Source organism: Talpa europaea (assembly GCF_964194135.1).
Source record: "Talpa europaea genome assembly, chromosome: 8".
Lineage (NCBI taxonomy): Eukaryota > Metazoa > Chordata > Mammalia > Eulipotyphla > Talpidae > Talpa > Talpa europaea.
The window spans coordinates 118967471-118983153 of NC_140075.1; the positions used below are offsets into that span (position 1 = coordinate 118967471).

The 15683-nt window shown below is 60.8% G+C and overlaps 2 protein-coding genes across 2 annotated transcripts; both read right to left on the reverse strand.

Annotated features, from left to right (window-relative positions):
- Positions 1-358: 358 nt before the first annotated feature.
- Positions 359-5346, reverse strand: LOC311174960 (uncharacterized protein). Its single transcript, XM_084239794.1, has 6 exons — positions 5282-5346; positions 4354-4512; positions 3472-3600; positions 2537-2566; positions 1567-1728; positions 359-707 (listed from the first exon to the last, which is right to left on the reverse strand). Exons 2-6 carry the CDS (start codon positions 4475-4477, stop codon positions 622-624), a joined length of 531 nt encoding a protein of 176 aa, XP_084095920.1. The 5' UTR covers positions 4478-4512; positions 5282-5346; the 3' UTR covers positions 359-621.
- Positions 5347-7205: 1859 nt separating this feature from the next.
- Positions 7206-15467, reverse strand: LOC311175070 (interferon alpha-inducible protein 27-like protein 2A). The gene is made up of 5 exons (XM_084239965.1): positions 15449-15467; positions 13285-13335; positions 9308-9337; positions 8177-8338; positions 7206-7719 (listed from the first exon to the last, which is right to left on the reverse strand). Exons 2-5 carry the CDS (start codon positions 13289-13291, stop codon positions 7640-7642), a joined length of 279 nt encoding a protein of 92 aa, XP_084096091.1. The 5' UTR covers positions 13292-13335; positions 15449-15467; the 3' UTR covers positions 7206-7639.
- Between the last annotated feature and the right edge of the window lie 216 nt (positions 15468-15683).

Here is a 15683-nt window from a genome sequence, read left to right on the forward strand (position 1 = left end):
AGGCCTAGGCTTTCTTAGCCTGAGCCAGGCCACTGAGGGACCACGCTGGGCGCTGGCGTGGGGTGAGCGTGGGGCCAGGTTAAGGAGCATGTGTGTCCTTGAGGCAAGTGGTGCCTAAGCCCGCAGCCAGTCCCTCAGCAGGATCGGAGCCACCCAACCTGGCTGGGTCCCTGATCAAACGCAGGCCCAGAGGGAGGCGATCTGCCAGGTTAACCGGACAGCCAGAAGCTGGGGAGGGGCAGCTTCCTGGCTTCCTGTTGGGCTCCAGGTGTTCCTCACCCCCCAACTCACTGATGCGCGTGACACATGGTTGGTAAAGAAAAGTCAGCTGAACTGTGAGCAAGAAAGGAAAGGTCCAGGAGGGTAGCAGAGCCATTTTTATTGCTGGTCTTCCTGGGGCCAGAGAGGACACATGGTGAGCAGGAAGGGCCCTGCTGTGTGGCTGTGGCCTTGACTTGTGGGCTGGGGCCTTGCTGTGTAGACTGGGGGGCCTTGCTGTGTGGACTGTGGAGCCTTGCTGTGTGAGCTGGGGGGCCTTGCTGTGCGGGCTGGGGACCATAAGTGCAGGGCTGGCCTCAGGTCTCCTCCAGCATCTTGTCTGCAGGGGGCGCCAGGGAGCTGTTACAAGGCCATCACAGCGCCACCAACAAGGGCAGAGCCAGTGGAGCCCAGCAGCAGTTTGGAGGACAGGGAGAGTCCAGCTGCGCCTGAGGACAAGCACAGGGAGAACAGCGTCAGGTGGTCAGTGCAGCTCACGTAGGGTCACAGACTCCAGGGCCCTCAGGAGGGCCTGAGGTGGAAGCTCCACCCAGCACCTCCTTCTGAGGCCCAAACACCCACCAGTCTCCCAGTGAAAGCAACACCTGGAGCTTCCAGCGGGGGAAGACAGAACTCCAGGTGGGGGGAGAGGCCCCCAGCCTCTCTGCTCTGGGCCGGGTAGGCCGGAACCTGCACACACCCAGGCCAGAGCTCCGCCACCTGCTCTGATGTCCCTCAGAAAAACCCAGAGAGAGCCTCCCTGGTGGCGCAGGCGGTTGAGCGCCACACTGTGAAGCTGTCGCAGCCTCTGCAGCACGAGTTCCATCCCCAGCTGGCCTGCGAGAATCCCAATGGCGCTGCAGACCTCTCCTGTCTCGCCTGCTGCTCCCCTCAGCATTGTTTTTCGTCAGTCTGCATGTTCTGCTCCCCACTCTGCCTCCGGTGAATCCCCGCACCCTCCTGTGCATCTGGCCTGTACGCCAGTTCTTGTATAAATGAATAAATCTTTAAAAAAAAAATTTTTTTTTAAAACACACAAAACACAATTTTTGTGTGTGTGTGTGTGTGGGGTGGGGGGGGGGGGATCCTTGCCGGTGGCCGGGGAACGAACCGGCGCTGCAGCCTCAACCGCTGTGCCACCAGGGGAGGCCCACAAAACATAATTTTTAAAAAAAGAAAAATAGAAAAACCCAGAGAGGGAGGCAGAAGGTGAGACAGGAGTGAGACTGCGGTCAGGGCCTCCAGTGGGGCCTGGACACTGAGATTAGTCCCTCTCTCCCTCCACAGCCAGCCCCCAAGGACACTGACCTGCAGACTGCAGAATGGCCACCAGGCTGCCGGCCGGCACTCCACCCCCGTTGGCGATGGCCACCAATGACATCATCTTGGCCGCCAGGGAGGACGCAGCGATTCCGGAGCTGGTGAAGCCCAGGGCGGTCAGGACCGCAGGTGCAGCCGTCACAGACACAGCTGGGGAGACAGGAGCTGTGTCCATGGGAGGCTCAGGGGAAGCACCACTTCCCCAAAATCATCTCCACCACACATACACACATGGAGTCCAGCCCGAGGACCCAGGAGGACTGGAAAGGGGCACACTGGACTTCAGGCCACAGGCATGGCCACGGGGAGGGGGGAAGCAGAGGGGTGACTGGGGATCCCTGGGCCCTGGGCGGGCTACCGTCTGCAGATCGACCATCCTAGGGAAAGTCGCCAGCCCTCGTGGCCTCGTGTCTGCTGGAACCTGCATGTGTGCAAGCTTCGAGCTTCACAGACAGAACCTTTACCACCAGCAAGTCTTCCCAGGGGCCTAGTGTCAGGGAGGACCAGGTTCGGAGCTGGAGCCAACCCGGGGTCCGTGGCGTCACGACAGACCTTCGGGAGGCCCTGGACCCAGGTCTCCGGGCTATGGCGTCTCTCTGACGCCCACCACCTTCACGCTCGGTGCCCAGTTTGGCCGTGGAGCCTCACCATGACCCTGATCGGGCAATAGGGTTGGTGTTTCAGGGGAGGAAGCAGGACTCAGAGGAGCTCAAGGGCACAGCCTAGGTCACACAGGCTATGCCAGAGCAGTTGGGCCCTGCAGGACCGTCTCCACGGCACATTCCATGGCACTCCGGGCTTCGCCTCCCTGCCCTTGGGACCACTCCTGGCCACCTGCTGGTCTCCATCATCTCCTTCCCCCCTGACCACCTCCATGAGGCCTGGAGCAAAGATGGGCATGGACAAGGCCCGTGGCTCCCCCAAACGGGGCTCAGAGCCCCATCCCTCAGATACTCACCTCCTCCAAGCGCAGCTGCAAGAGCCTTGACTGGAAAACAAAGGAAGCTTCTGTGAATGGATCACACTGGCTTCCCCTCCACTCCGAGTCCCTCATCTACTATGATTTGGGAGTGAACACAGGAGGGCAGGATCCCTAGCCCCTCCTCCAGGAAGCCTTCCCAGAGTTTCCCAATCAGACTCGTCCTTATCCCTCTGACTGAAGCCACACACAGCCCTGGAGCACGCTAAGGTGCTTATGAGCCTGAGACCCACACACTGGGGGAGGGGAGAGCTGGGGCAGGATGGTGGGAGGGACAATCTGGTCATCTTAAAACCACCTGTAGATGGGCCCGTGGGTCAGGATTCCCCACCACGCACAGAAGGAGGCGCTCAGCCACTCCCCGGGGTGGTGGCGGGGGAAGGAAGGATGCGGTGTGAGCATCAACCACCCAGAGCACAGAGGGTCCCCGGCCTGCTGGAGCCAGGGCTCAGAATGCAGGTAGAAGAGGTTTGCTGCTCAGCTTTGTGGACGGGGCGTGGGGGTGGCTGGGCTGGCCGGCTCAAGGCCTACCTGGGTGAGCAGGCAGAAGGCCCGGAAGGGGGGTGTCATCTGGCGGCCTGACTGCGGGACCCCACCATCCTGTCAGGGGCCTGGCCCTTCTGGACTCTTCAGGACAGGCTTGGCCCTAAAGCCTCTTCCAGGCGGAGCCTTGGGCTGTGTGTTCTACCTCCTGTCCCAGCAGGGGGTCTCAGTGCCCCCAGCTCACTCCTGGGGGTATGGGGGGTGGGGGGTGTCCAGGAGCCCAGGAGATGGGTCCCTCATGTCAATAGCTGTGCAAGCTGAGGAATCCTATCTTGGCAGACTCGAAGGACTGGGCTTGGCACAGCGCTGACCTCCCCAGCGCCCTTCCCTGGCTGAGCTAAGTCCAGGGGTGAGTGACCCAGGACCATTACCTGCCAGAGGGGACACTGTCAGGGCACAGGCAGAGGATCCCAGCACAGAGGAGGCTTTCAGGGAGCCCAGCAAGGGTCCGAGGGTGGACAAGGCCTGAGTCAGGGCGGCCTGGGATGGCAGGGCGCTCCCTAGAGGAGGGAGGGTGAGGCTGAGCTCGGGGGGCAGGGGTGGGTCCCTGCCCACAGGCACCAGATGTTGGTGCTAGGGGGGCTGGAGGAGCCCCAGGCCCACGGCCCAGAGAAGAAGGGAGAGGGCGATGCCCTCCCAGCACCGAGCAGCTCCCCAGCCCGGACACGACTCGGAGACCAGGCTCGGCTCCGCTGAGGGCGCCCCGCGCACCCCCCCAGAGCACCCACACAGCTCCCTGCCCCCCGGGAGAGACATGGGTGAGCGGGATCCCCGGGGAACAGGAAAGGAGCTGACTGTGGGGTGAGCGGCCCGTGGGAGGCAGACCCCCACAGTAGGGCAGGAACCCGGAGGGGCTTCCCAGGAGCTCATGACGACAAGGGGCCTGAACCCAGGAGTCAGGCCACAGCAGCTGCGGCTCTGGGCTCCGGCGGGACCCGCGGGCTGAGCGCTTCTGGGCGGGCAGGCAGCACCCAGCTCAGAGCTGCCGGTGAAGCTGGGCGCGAGAGCCAGAGCGCCGGCCCCGGCTCAGACCCCCTCGGAGGGGACCAGGTCCACAGGGAAGGGGGCCACCTCCCGGGCACCCCCAGTCCTGCCTCCTTCTGGCCAGGCAGACCCCGGGGAGGACAGGATGGAGCAGGGAGGCTGTAGGAGAGGCCACCCTCGGCCTCCCTGGGGCTCCCATACCAGACCCTGGGCTCCCCCCACCTCCTGCCACCTCCTCACCCCAGCAGGCCCCTCCGGGGATCACTCACCCACGGAGGAAAGGCCGACCAGGACGCTGCCAGAGGCTGCCCCAGCCACTTTAGCCAGACTCGCTGCCGACATCACTTTGGAGGCCAGGGAGGAGGCCAGGACGCCCGCCTGGAGGAAGGCCATGACGCAGCAGGTGACCGGCACTCACCGGAGCCCACCTGTGGGCAGGAGAGGGACGTCAGGGCCAGCCCCAACACCGCCTTGGAAAAGGGGGTTCAGAGGGACAGACAGGCTGTGTGAGTCCCGTGGGCAGCGGCCTGGAGAGGAGCGCGTGTGGGCTTTGGGGTGACAGAGGGACCCGTGTTAGGGGAGGGCTGGTGGCTCTGGGGGGCCGCATGTTAGTCCACGCGGGGGCTGCATCCTTCCTTGGAAAGCACCAGCGCCCGCTGTGGGGACGCGCTGGACGCCCTCCGCCACCAAGAGCCACTCAGGAAGCACAGGATTCAGGGAATTCAAACCAACTCATCCTGAGGGTGCAAATCATGAGGAGGATGCTCTGGTTCCCCCTCATTCCATCTGCACACACGCACTCACACACACACTAACACACCCTCACACACCCTCATACACGCGCATACACACACACACATCAGGAAGATGCGATCACACAGCATCTCACAGACAGGAGACGCCCTCTGGACTCTGATTCTTCCTCGAAAGCTTATCTTACCCTCTGTTCTCTCACCCCACCCGCCCCCAGGCCTGAGGGCACCTGCAGGAACCTGCAGCAAGGACAGACTCCTAGTCCCGGAGCCCCTGGACACAGGGTCAAGAGGGACAGGGAGACCTCTGCTCTGGGGCAGAGCCTGAGGAGAAAGCCTGGACCAGATGCCCCCTGGGGGCTTGCACTGGCTGAGCTTCCCACCCCTCCCCAGCTGGGGCCACAGGAAAAAGCAGCCCATGCCCACCCTCCTGCCCCTATCTGACCAGGAATAGCAGAATCCGAAAGTGTGGAAGTGACCACTCAGTCTTGCCTGTGGTCTGATCCTTTTGTCTGCTGAGCCAGGCTAAAGTAGCTGCAGCAGAGTGAGCACCGCCCCCCAGCGCTGCAGGCAGCCAGTGGGATAAGTTTCATTTCCTTGGGAAACCGAAACTGTTCTTTCCAATTTCATCAGAAAAAAAACTCCAGGTGTGGAAGAGATTGTTTCCCTATTAACAATGGATCCTCAGGCCTGAGGTTTGCACAATGCCATCTCTGAGCATCAACATTCTGTGGAGTGACCAAGATGTCCAGAGGCAGCAGGTGAAAGAACCCCATGCCAACCACGTGTAGCTGCTGAGTCAACCTTGCCTGGAGCTCACTGCTTTTGCTCATTTCAGTTCAGTAGGCCAAGACAACCCTTGCTTCTGAGTCACTGATAATCAAGTTTCCAGGACTCGGAAATGCATAATACTTAAGTAAAAGACACCTCCTCCAGGATGTCTTCCAGAGTGTTGGCTTAAATAAAGTAAAGCCAACACAGTGTGTTTATTCAAGAATCAAGACAGAAACAGCCTCCAGAGAGCTGTGGGAAAGCAGCCTGAGAGCCGAGCTTCTTGAGAGGATTATGCAGTTTGCAAGGAGAAATAGTTCCAGGAGTTTTGCAAAGAAAGTGGGCCGGGGTCGAGTTAACGTGCTAACCTGCTGTTGTCCATGTGTCGAGGGGCAAAGAAGCCTGTTCCAAGGACCCTGATTATTTACAACAGCGTCTGGGGCCTGGGGGTCCTGCCATGTCACCTCTGGGCGTCAACATTCAGAAGTGACTGCTCTGTCCCAGGCAGGGGTTCCACACGCTCACTTGGTCACAAGCACACGTTTCCCTGGGCCCATTTCCTTCAGGGCCAGCCCCACTGAGTCGAGACTCGTGCGCACTCCTTATAGGGACGGGGCCAGGGGCACCTGCTTCCTGTTCAGCTGGGGTTAAAGCAGCAGCAACTAGACTGATCTCTTCCTTCTTGTCCTGCAGGCGGTGCAGCCGACCCTGTGAAAGTGCTGCACTCAGGGTGTGACCGTATCTCTTGGGGGGAAGGGGGTGACACCTTCAAAACAAGGGACTTAAAATGCACTGAGGTAGCTCGCGGTTCCACAGGCCAGGAGTTCAGGAGGAGGTTTGGGCCCAGCGGGCGCCCTGTCACATCCACAGGCAGCCCTGGGCTGGCTCCCCAGATGTGAGCTCACCTGGAGCCTGTCCGGGTCCCCCAGGAACAGGTGGGTGACACGGTGCCCACTGCACGACTCTCATCCAGCAGCCCAGCCAGATGCCAGGGGAGGAAACCAGCTGCACTCTTGGGGGGAGGAGCTGTGGGGCACAGGGTGGGGAATGAGGGACCGGAAGGGTGAGCATGTGCTCCCTACTCTCATTGAGCAAGATCCTAACACTGTCACCTGTGAGCTTCCTAGGCCCCAACAATGCCCACCCAGCAGAGAGGACCCGTCAGGTCCACGGGGGCCACTGGCCCTGGGGGGAGCCCTGAGGGCAGCTGGGAGTCGGGGGATACTGAGGCAGGGTCCCAGGGAGAGAGGCTGTTGGGGGAGGGACAGGAAGGAAGCACAGACACGAAGCACACACAGGCCAGAGTGGGGACCTGGCCCGAGGGCCTGCAACCCATTGGCCGTGGTCCCAGCCTGGTCTGAAGGGGGAACAGGCGTCCCGGAGCTGGGGTGGCTGACACGCCTTTCCAGGCAGGTGGCACATGGGCAGGACACCTGGCAGCTGGCCCAGGGAAGGGCACACTGGGGCCTCTGGAAGTGAGGGGCCCGCATTGGTCACCTCTGGGAGCTCCGTGACCGGAAGGTGGCCTGTCCCTCCCGCAGGGCCTGTCCAGTCCCGGGTGGGGGTTGGGGGGCTGATGTCCTGCTCTGGGCCAAGGAGGGCAGAGGCCCTGGATAGAGGCAGCCTGATCCCAGGGGGAAGGGCCCCCCGGCAGCAGACGCAGCGCTGTGACTTCCAGGTCCGGACGCAGACCCCGAATCCTGGGCGCGGAGGACGGGGCCTTCCCAGGCCAGACGGGAGTGGGAGGCTGCGAACAGAGCCGGCTGCTGTCACAGCTCCCACGCTCCTTCCCGGCGAGGCCCTGCCTGGCACCGCCCGCAGAGCACCCCCCACCCCCAGCCCACGCGCCGACACAGCACCACGCTCGTGGAGGGGCTCGGCCGCTCGTCTTTATTTTTTGTGCTTCTTTGAATAATTTGAGTCGCCATGGCTGTACGTTAGACCTGCGCCTGGAACCCTGGGGAACACCTCCATGTTGGAGCCCGCCGCTGCTTCGTGCGCCTTGCTGCTTAGACAGGAGTGTTCATTCTTCCTAAATAAACAACAGCGCCCCAACAGCGGACCCAACAGTCCCCAGGATGACGTTGGATATTGTAGACAATCCAGCCATGCCTGGAAGGGAAGAGAAGGTGTGAGCACAGGCGACAGGGGCCCTGGGTGACTGGCCAAGGAGAGGAGTCAAGACACCGGGGCCTTGGGAAGCCCAAGAACCCACAAATGCCCCCAGGTGACTCCCTGCTCTGCTCCCTGCACCCCTGTATCTGCTGAAGGGACAGGCTGCTGCAGGAGCTCCCCAAAGAGCGGCATCCACTCTGCGGGGAGCCCCCTGGGACAGGCGCACCTGCGGGAGACGGCCGCTGCCTCGCCTTCCCTGGAGAGGCTGAGCCCCCAGAGGGTGGGACCTGCCCAGAAGTTCTGGGTTTTGTCCAGAAGGCGACCTCCTGGCTCACCTGGGCCCAGACACCCACACCTCCCCGCCGGGCCGGGGGGGGGGGGGGTCGGGGACGCCGAAGACAGGGCCGGGGGGCACAGGTGGGCCTCCCTCTCCTTCTGCTGCCAGGACACTGACCTGCGGACTGCCCAATGGCCACCAGGCTGCCGGCCGCCACACCGCCCCCGTTGGCGATGGCCGCGGCTGACATCATCTTGGCCGCCACAGAGCCGGCGGCGATTCCTGTCCCCGTGAAGCCCACGGCGCCCAGCACCACGGGTGCAGCCGCCACCGCCGCAACTGTGGAGAAAAGAACCTGTAGGTTGACCCAGTGGAACAGACAGCCCCTCATGTGCCTGACACCGATGGGGTCGGGGTGGGGTTCTTCCAGGCTCTGTGAGGACGGAGCCCGGGCACAGGACGGCTGTGGACCTGGGAACCTCCACTAGGTGGGCACCACGAGAAGCTAGACCCCAATGCCCCTTCCCTGCCCCTATTTTCCTGGGACACCGGAGAGCTCCCCTCTCCTCCCTGGGCCTCAGGGCCCCTGGTGACAAATACATGCAGCTGAGGAAGCAGAGGCCTCCCAAACCCCCTGTAAGCACAGAAGGGTCCTGCCCCAAACATAGCGGGACAGCAGAGAACCCCAGAGCGCCTCCCTGTGCAGGTGGTGGGTGGGGCCGCCCTCTGCCCCCAGGCCCTGCTGCAGCAGGTGGGGTCCCCAGGGCGCCCTCCCTCTCCGGAGCAGGCAGTCTTGCTCCATGGGGGCGCCATGGAAGGTTCCGTCCCTGCACGGTCCAGCGTGGCGGCCACGTGGGCTGTGAGCACTTGGCATGTGGCCAGGTGACAGCAGTGAGTTCTCTCCTGGAATTCTGGGTGCTGAATTGGGGACCCTCGTCTACACTCCAGCTGGGAACCTCCGAGCTCAGTGGATGAGTTTCCAGGGTTTGCAAAGCAGTTCTGAGAACGGGCAGCTCATTCTCTCCAACCTCCAGAGGAAATCCTGACCTCCCTCCCATGGTTGGCTCCTGGCCTGAGAGAGCTCAATGTCCTGTCCAGGAGGGCAGGCTTTGCACCTGCACCTGACTGCCCTCGGCTGTGCTTTGGATCCTATGTGCCAAGGCTTGTCTTCTGGAATCTTCTACCTTTATCCCTTGCCCACTGCACCCAGATTCAACAACCTCTTCCGGCTGGTGGCCCATGGTCACTTCCCCCGGTAGCCCAGGCCCAGGGGCAGATGCTGTTTGAGTTCCTTCCCAGTAGACTCACCTCCTCCAACCGCTGCACCAATCATCATAGCTAGAGAGAAAAGACAGTCTGTGAGCACACCAACCCTTTATCCCAGGTCCTCCTACAGGAGGGTCTCTGAATGGAATCTCAGAAGAGGTCCAATGTGGCTGCAAGAGGGGCTTGCCTGACCTATTCCACCCTTTCCAGAGAAGTCTACTGGAAATGCAGAGTGGATGGAGTATACCAGAGCTCTGTGATGCTCTAGATGGGGAAGGGCACCCACCTTGAACAGGTTCCATGCTGCCCTTTGACCAAAACATTGGGTTTTATTCCCTCAAAACACCAAAAACAAAGGGAGAAAGCAAGAAAAGCATGCTGTTTTCCTCTGCAAGTCAGTGTATCCTAAACATTTGTGTTCTTCCAATCCATATCCCAGGACACAGGCTGTAGTGAAAGCCCCCAAGCTCCAAGCTCAACCTCCTTCTGCACGAGGCATCCCCACCTGCCCCCTGACATCACCGTGTCTTTTCTCAGCGTCCTGTCTGTGACTGGCACACGGGCAGCACTGGGCACAGATGCCTGGGCAGTGCAGATTTACTTACGAGGGGAGAGGGTCATTTGAAAGGGAGGGACAACATGCTTGGGTAGTGGACAGCAGGCCCCCTGGGATTTCAGGATCCTTGGGAGAGAGCTCAGCAGGCTCCCCAGGAAAAGGGCCTTGGTGTAGTCAGGGTGGGCAAAGGTTCAATGTCAGCCTCAGGCCCCCTGCTCACTCCCCAGCATCTCTTTAATTCATGTTCATGACTCACCATTCCTGTCCCCCATCACCCCTTCTGACCCATCTTATTCATTTCAGCTCTGCAGAAATGACATTGTCAACCATCTGGTCTTTCTGTTGTCACTTCCTCACTTCTGAAACTCTCGAACTCATGCCCTCAGCCCCGGAGAGCCACAAGCCACATGTGACTATGGAAATACACTAATTAAAATGAAATAAAATTAATCTCAGTTCTCAGTCAGACTGGACCCAGCTCCAGTGCTCAGTAGTCACATGTGGCTCCCACATTGGACAGCACAGAGAACAGGCTCATCATCCAGAAAGTTCTATGGACAGAGCTGCCCTAGATCTTGTTGTTAACAAGACCTGCTCCCCTTATGATGACATCCAGGCCTCTAGAGCCCCCGCTGCTGCCTCCTGTTACAGATTCTGCCTCTAACTCAGCCTCACGTACCCCGTCCGCTGGGTCCTCCGTCTCCATGTTAGTTCCCAGGGCTGCTGTCACCACCACCACGGGTAGGAGTCTGTTCCCCACAGATTGGGGATTAGAAGTTGGAATCTAGGTGTCGGCAGGGCCATGTGCTCCCTGAAGGCTGGAGGGGAGGATCCTCCTGCCTCTTCCAGGCCCTGGCATCTGCCCGCAGTCCTTGGCCTTTGGTGGCATCACTCCCCAGGAGCACATGGCTCCCCTATGTGCTCCCCACTTGTCTGTGTCTCTTCTTCCCTTGGACACTGGTCAGATTGCATTAAGGGCCCAGCCTATTCCAGGGAGACCTCAACTCAATTTTTAGTTTACCTGCACCTGCAGACTCAGAAAGAGGTTCTGAGTTTTAGTCTGGTTGTGTCTTTCCAGGAGGTCACATTATAACCCGCCACACAGCCCTCCCTCATCCACGTGCTCCCCACCCTACTCACCATCAGCTTCCACACCCACTGAGCACAAGTGCCCTCCCAGCCCTGCCCCTCCTGCTGCGCCCTGGGGCTCCTCCATCCCCTCCCATCTCTGTTCTCACCACACCCTCTCCAAGGGCACCCGGACCTCACACCTTCCTCTGCCCTTCAGCCTCCTCCCACCTGCCCTCACTTCCCATTTCTCTAAGGAAATGAAGGCAACCTGGGGAGACCTTCCGGGGAGCCCACCCCAGGCTTATCCTCCCCTGCCCCTGCCCCTCACTCCCTGGCCCTCCTGCTTCTGCACTGACAGGCGCCTGCTCTGCCCACGCGGCTCGGCCCCGCTGCTCCCTGCTCACACCGTGGCTCCTGCCCGCTCCCCCTGGCTTCTGCCCACCACCGTCTCCCTGTCCTTGGAGACCACTCTGCCTCCCACCTGACCCACCACCCGCCTCCAGAGTGAAGGCGCCTCCCCCCACACCCCGTCCCCTTCCGCCCACCGCCCGGCTCTCTGCTCCTCGGGGCCAAGCTCCTGGCGCTAGTTCAGGCAGGGGCAGTAGCAGGGTGGTTGGGCACCCACACCCCAGAGCTGTGGGACCCCGAGCACCAATCCACCTGCCCTGGTCCCCCTCAGTGTGCAAGGCGACGTCAGTGTGCCCCTCACAGGTGAGGGGACTTGTTGGAAGAACAGGATGTGAGTAAGAACTCAGGACACGTGCACAGGCCCCGTCACCGCCTCTTCTCCCTGCAGACCACGACCGCCCTCCCTGTCCTTGTCCTCATGAAAGGGGCTCACCAAGACCCCACAACCCTGCGAAGCCCTTCGGAGCACCCCGCTCAGTCTTCCCCTTACTCGCTCTCGGCTGACCTGACACGGGGGTGACTCCTCTTCCTCAAGGCCGCTCTGTCGTGGGTGACCTTGTGTCTCCCAAAGACACGCTCAGTCCTCAGCCTGCTTCAATGAATGCGACCTCATTGGCTAATAGCGTCTTTCCAGAGGCAGTTAGCATTAAGTGGGGATGACAATGCTGACATGGGGGGCCCGAGTCCCCCCACAGGACCGCTGTCCTATTCCCAAGGGGGAAAGGGATTGGAGGCCCAAAGACACCCGGGAGACAAGGAAGACAGAGGGCAGTGATGTCACCACCAGCCAGGGAACAGCCAGGACGCCGGCAGCCCCCGGGAACTAGAAACAGCACAGCACAGGCTCTCCCCTGGGGCCTCCTGGGGAGCAGCCCCTCTGTGCCCACAGTCCAGAGCCCAAGCGCTTTAACAAAGGGCCAGTGGTCTGGCTTGTGAGTCCCTCCCCAAGCTCCCTGCTGTGCTTGGCCCCTGGGCACTGAGTGGAAGCCATTTCCTGTGCCCTGATGCTGACCACTTAGCAGCCAGCGGAAACCAGCCAAGGGAACCACAAGTGACCTGGAGCAGGAAGGCCTGGGCAGGGTGCTCTCATGCAGGCAGGCGCACTGGCCAGCCCAGCAGCACTTGCCTTGCCTGCAGGCCCAGCGGGAGGGCGTGTCCTCCACCCAGAGCAGGAAGCTGTCTGCTCTGAGCCTGCCCTGCAACAAGCAACAAGGCCGCCAATCAGGAGCAGGAGCGCTGGGGAGCAGCCAGGAGATGTGGTCAGCTCCCTGCACTCTGGCCTCCTCTGGCGCCTCTGGCTTCCTACAGCCCCTCCCAATCCTCTTCCCACCCTGAAGAGCAAGAGTCCCTGCTCTGGGTCTCTGTAGTTCCTTGTATTTGGCCACATTAAAATGAGCATGTCCCTGTTGCCTGAGCCCAGGCAGCCCCGCTTCAGAGTGGACACTGCACGGCCCGCCCAGAGCCTGGGACGAGACCTGGCCTGGAGGCTCCCAGGTGCAGTGGGAGGCGCCCAACCCGGGAATCGAAACTTGCCCAGGCCTGCGGGCTGCAGCCAGCAGCTCAGGGTGTGACCACTGGACTCTCACTGGCAACCAGCCCGCCGAGCCTGTGCCCCTGCCTGACCGGGAGCTGAGCCTGCAGGGCTTGGGGAAGAGGCCGGGGTGGTGAAGGGCCTGCGCACTTATTCTGATGTGCCCTGGTGCTGGGCCCCCAGAGTGGGCCAATCCTCCCTCTGCTGCCCTTAGATCAACAAGGCAAGGGAGACCCAGAGAGGGCAGCTGGTGGGGGGCAGCCCGTTGGGGGGCAGACCTGGGACCCGCAGCGCGGTTCCTCCTGTCCTAAAGCTTCATTTGCTCACCCATCTCCAGGGTGCACGCACCCCTTTTCTGACAGGGACGGGTCTTCAATACCATCAGCCTAGGTGGTTGAGCAGGCAGTGGGGGTGGGTAATGTCTGTGGATTTGCAAGCCCAGTAACCAGTTACCTGCCATTGCCTTCGAGTGAGTCGTAGGGCGCCCTGGAAGGCCGTCCTCATCTGGAAAAGAAACAGAGGGGAACACGCGGGTGGTCAGCTGCAGGGCCAGAGAGCCCAGCACCCCCGGGGTTTAGGAGTTCCAGGCACCGACACACAGCGTCCTTTGCCGTTTCCTGACGCTCCATAGACTCTGATGTGGGACGGGGACCTCTGGAGCAGCTGGGCTGAGAGGCGGCAGGAAAACTAAGGTAAATTCAAGGAGAAGGGAGGGAAAGAGACCTGGTCCCCACCTGAGGGTAGGGCAAGACAAAGAGAAAGACAGTCTACCCCAAGGGGAAGAGGGAGTCCCTTGGGCCCAGGGCCCACCTGGGGAGGGGCAGCCTTATGAAGATCCCAGCCTTTTGCCCCAGGTCAGCGCACTCAGCGCCTGCCCAGACTGAGGCTAGGGAGCTCCAAAGAACCCCCAAAAAGCAACAGGCATTTCACAACAGTATTTATGATAAAGACACACAGATGCAAGAGAACTTTGGCTTTCAGGGAGGGGAGAATTTTGGCGGAAAGGGAAGAGAAACAGTGACAATAAGTGAATAGACTTGGGAAGGGGCCTCCCTGGAATGAGTGGAGTCAGCCTGGAGTGAAGAACTCGGCTCACACCTGAGCTCCAGCCCTGAGCTCCTGCAGAGCGCAGCGGACGCCTGTGCGAGCGTGTCTGTGAAGAGGCCAAGTTGGTGGACGCCAGGGGTGGGGCCGGGAGAGCCAAGAGCCAGAGCGCAGGACCCCACACAGCGCCTCTCAGGCCAGGCCAGAGGGGACCCAAGCCCGGAAGGAAGGAGGCCAGGGCCTGGGCCCAGCCATGGTCCTCGCTCCCTCTGGTCCTTCTGAGAAAAAGCCAGGCCAACACCCAGGGCAGGATGGGAGGGGGAGGAGAGGTTGCAGGGGATGCCACCCTCACCCTTCCGAGGGGACCCCGGGGAGACCCCCAGTGGTCCCCTCCCCCTCCTCACCCCTGACTAGTCCCTCCCAGGAAAGGACAGCCAGGTTCCCGGCCAGCGCCCCCCACCCCCAGGGCCCCCCGACCCAGCGTCCGCCTGCCCCGGCCCCCCTCATCCCTCTGGGAATGACCTTGCAGGCCAGTGGGGATGCTAAGTTGCCTGTCTCGGCTAAAACCATGATGGAGGAGTAACAAAAACCTGCTGGAGCCGAAATTGCCCAAATGGAAGACTTTTTCCGGGGTAGGAGGGGAAGCTACAGAACTGGGTTAGAGGCCCCCTGTGTTGAAAAACTCCAAAGATACAGGGGGATCTAGAAGCTTCTGTAATTCTGTGGGCAGTGGGCCTGGAGAGGATGCTGGTATAAATGTTGGGGTCACAATGGACCTTGTTAGGGGAGAGCAGGGGGGGTGTCAAGGGCGGGAATTCATTTTATCAGATGGGCCCAGGCTACCAACGGAAGACGCCAGGGCCAGACTAGTTGATATGCTGGAATGCCCGGAAATTTCCACGGAACAAGTTAAAAGCTACCAAACTCAGGAAATCAGAACCAATTGTTTTTAAGACCATTGTTTTAAAACCAATTGTTTTACTAAGGTCAAGGCACTCTGGGCTCCTGAGTGGGAGGCGCTGGCCAGGAACCTGGCTGTCCTTTCCTGGGAGGGACTAGCCAGGGGTGAGGAGTGGGGAGGAGACCACAAGGGGTCTCCCCAGGGGCCCCTCGGAGGGGTGAGGGTGCCATGATGTAACACCCTCTTCATGATGGAAAGTGACTCATCGGAGGTCACAGGCAAAGTGAGGCAGGACCCAGTGCAGCGGCTTCTAGAACAGGGACTGTTCCAGAACAGTCTGGGTTCTGACTGGGCTCCTCCTGAGGGTCGGCTCTTCCCTCAGCCTCTCTCTCACTGTCCCAGCCCCCCAAGCCTGAGGGAAACCAGGACAAGCACAGAATCCTCATTTCCAGCATCCCAGAACCCAGGGGCAGGCAGGGGCTTGAATCCTTCCTTCCAGAAACCCTCTTCTCTGAACATAGTGTCCTGATGACAACTCCAGTAACAGTCTGCAGGCAGGCCCCTCCTGTCCCCCACGCCCGGCCTCCCCGGCACTGGCTGAGCACAGCCCGCCACCCACACAAGTTGGGGACAGTGGTAGAAGCAGCCCCAGCCCGCCCCTCTCCATCTTACCAAAGAAGAAGTAGAACTGAAGAGGAAGGGCTGAGTGCAAGATGAGCCCAGCGGGCCTGCCGAGCTCCTTTACAGCTCCTGCATCAGAGCAGAACACGCCCCCGGGGACATCCACAGCCAATGATATAGGTTTTGTTTGCTCAGGAAACTGAAACACAGACTTTACCCTTCTTCTGTCAAAGAAAAATCCAGGTGTGGGAGAGATCATTTTCCAATCACTTCCTGGACCCCAAGA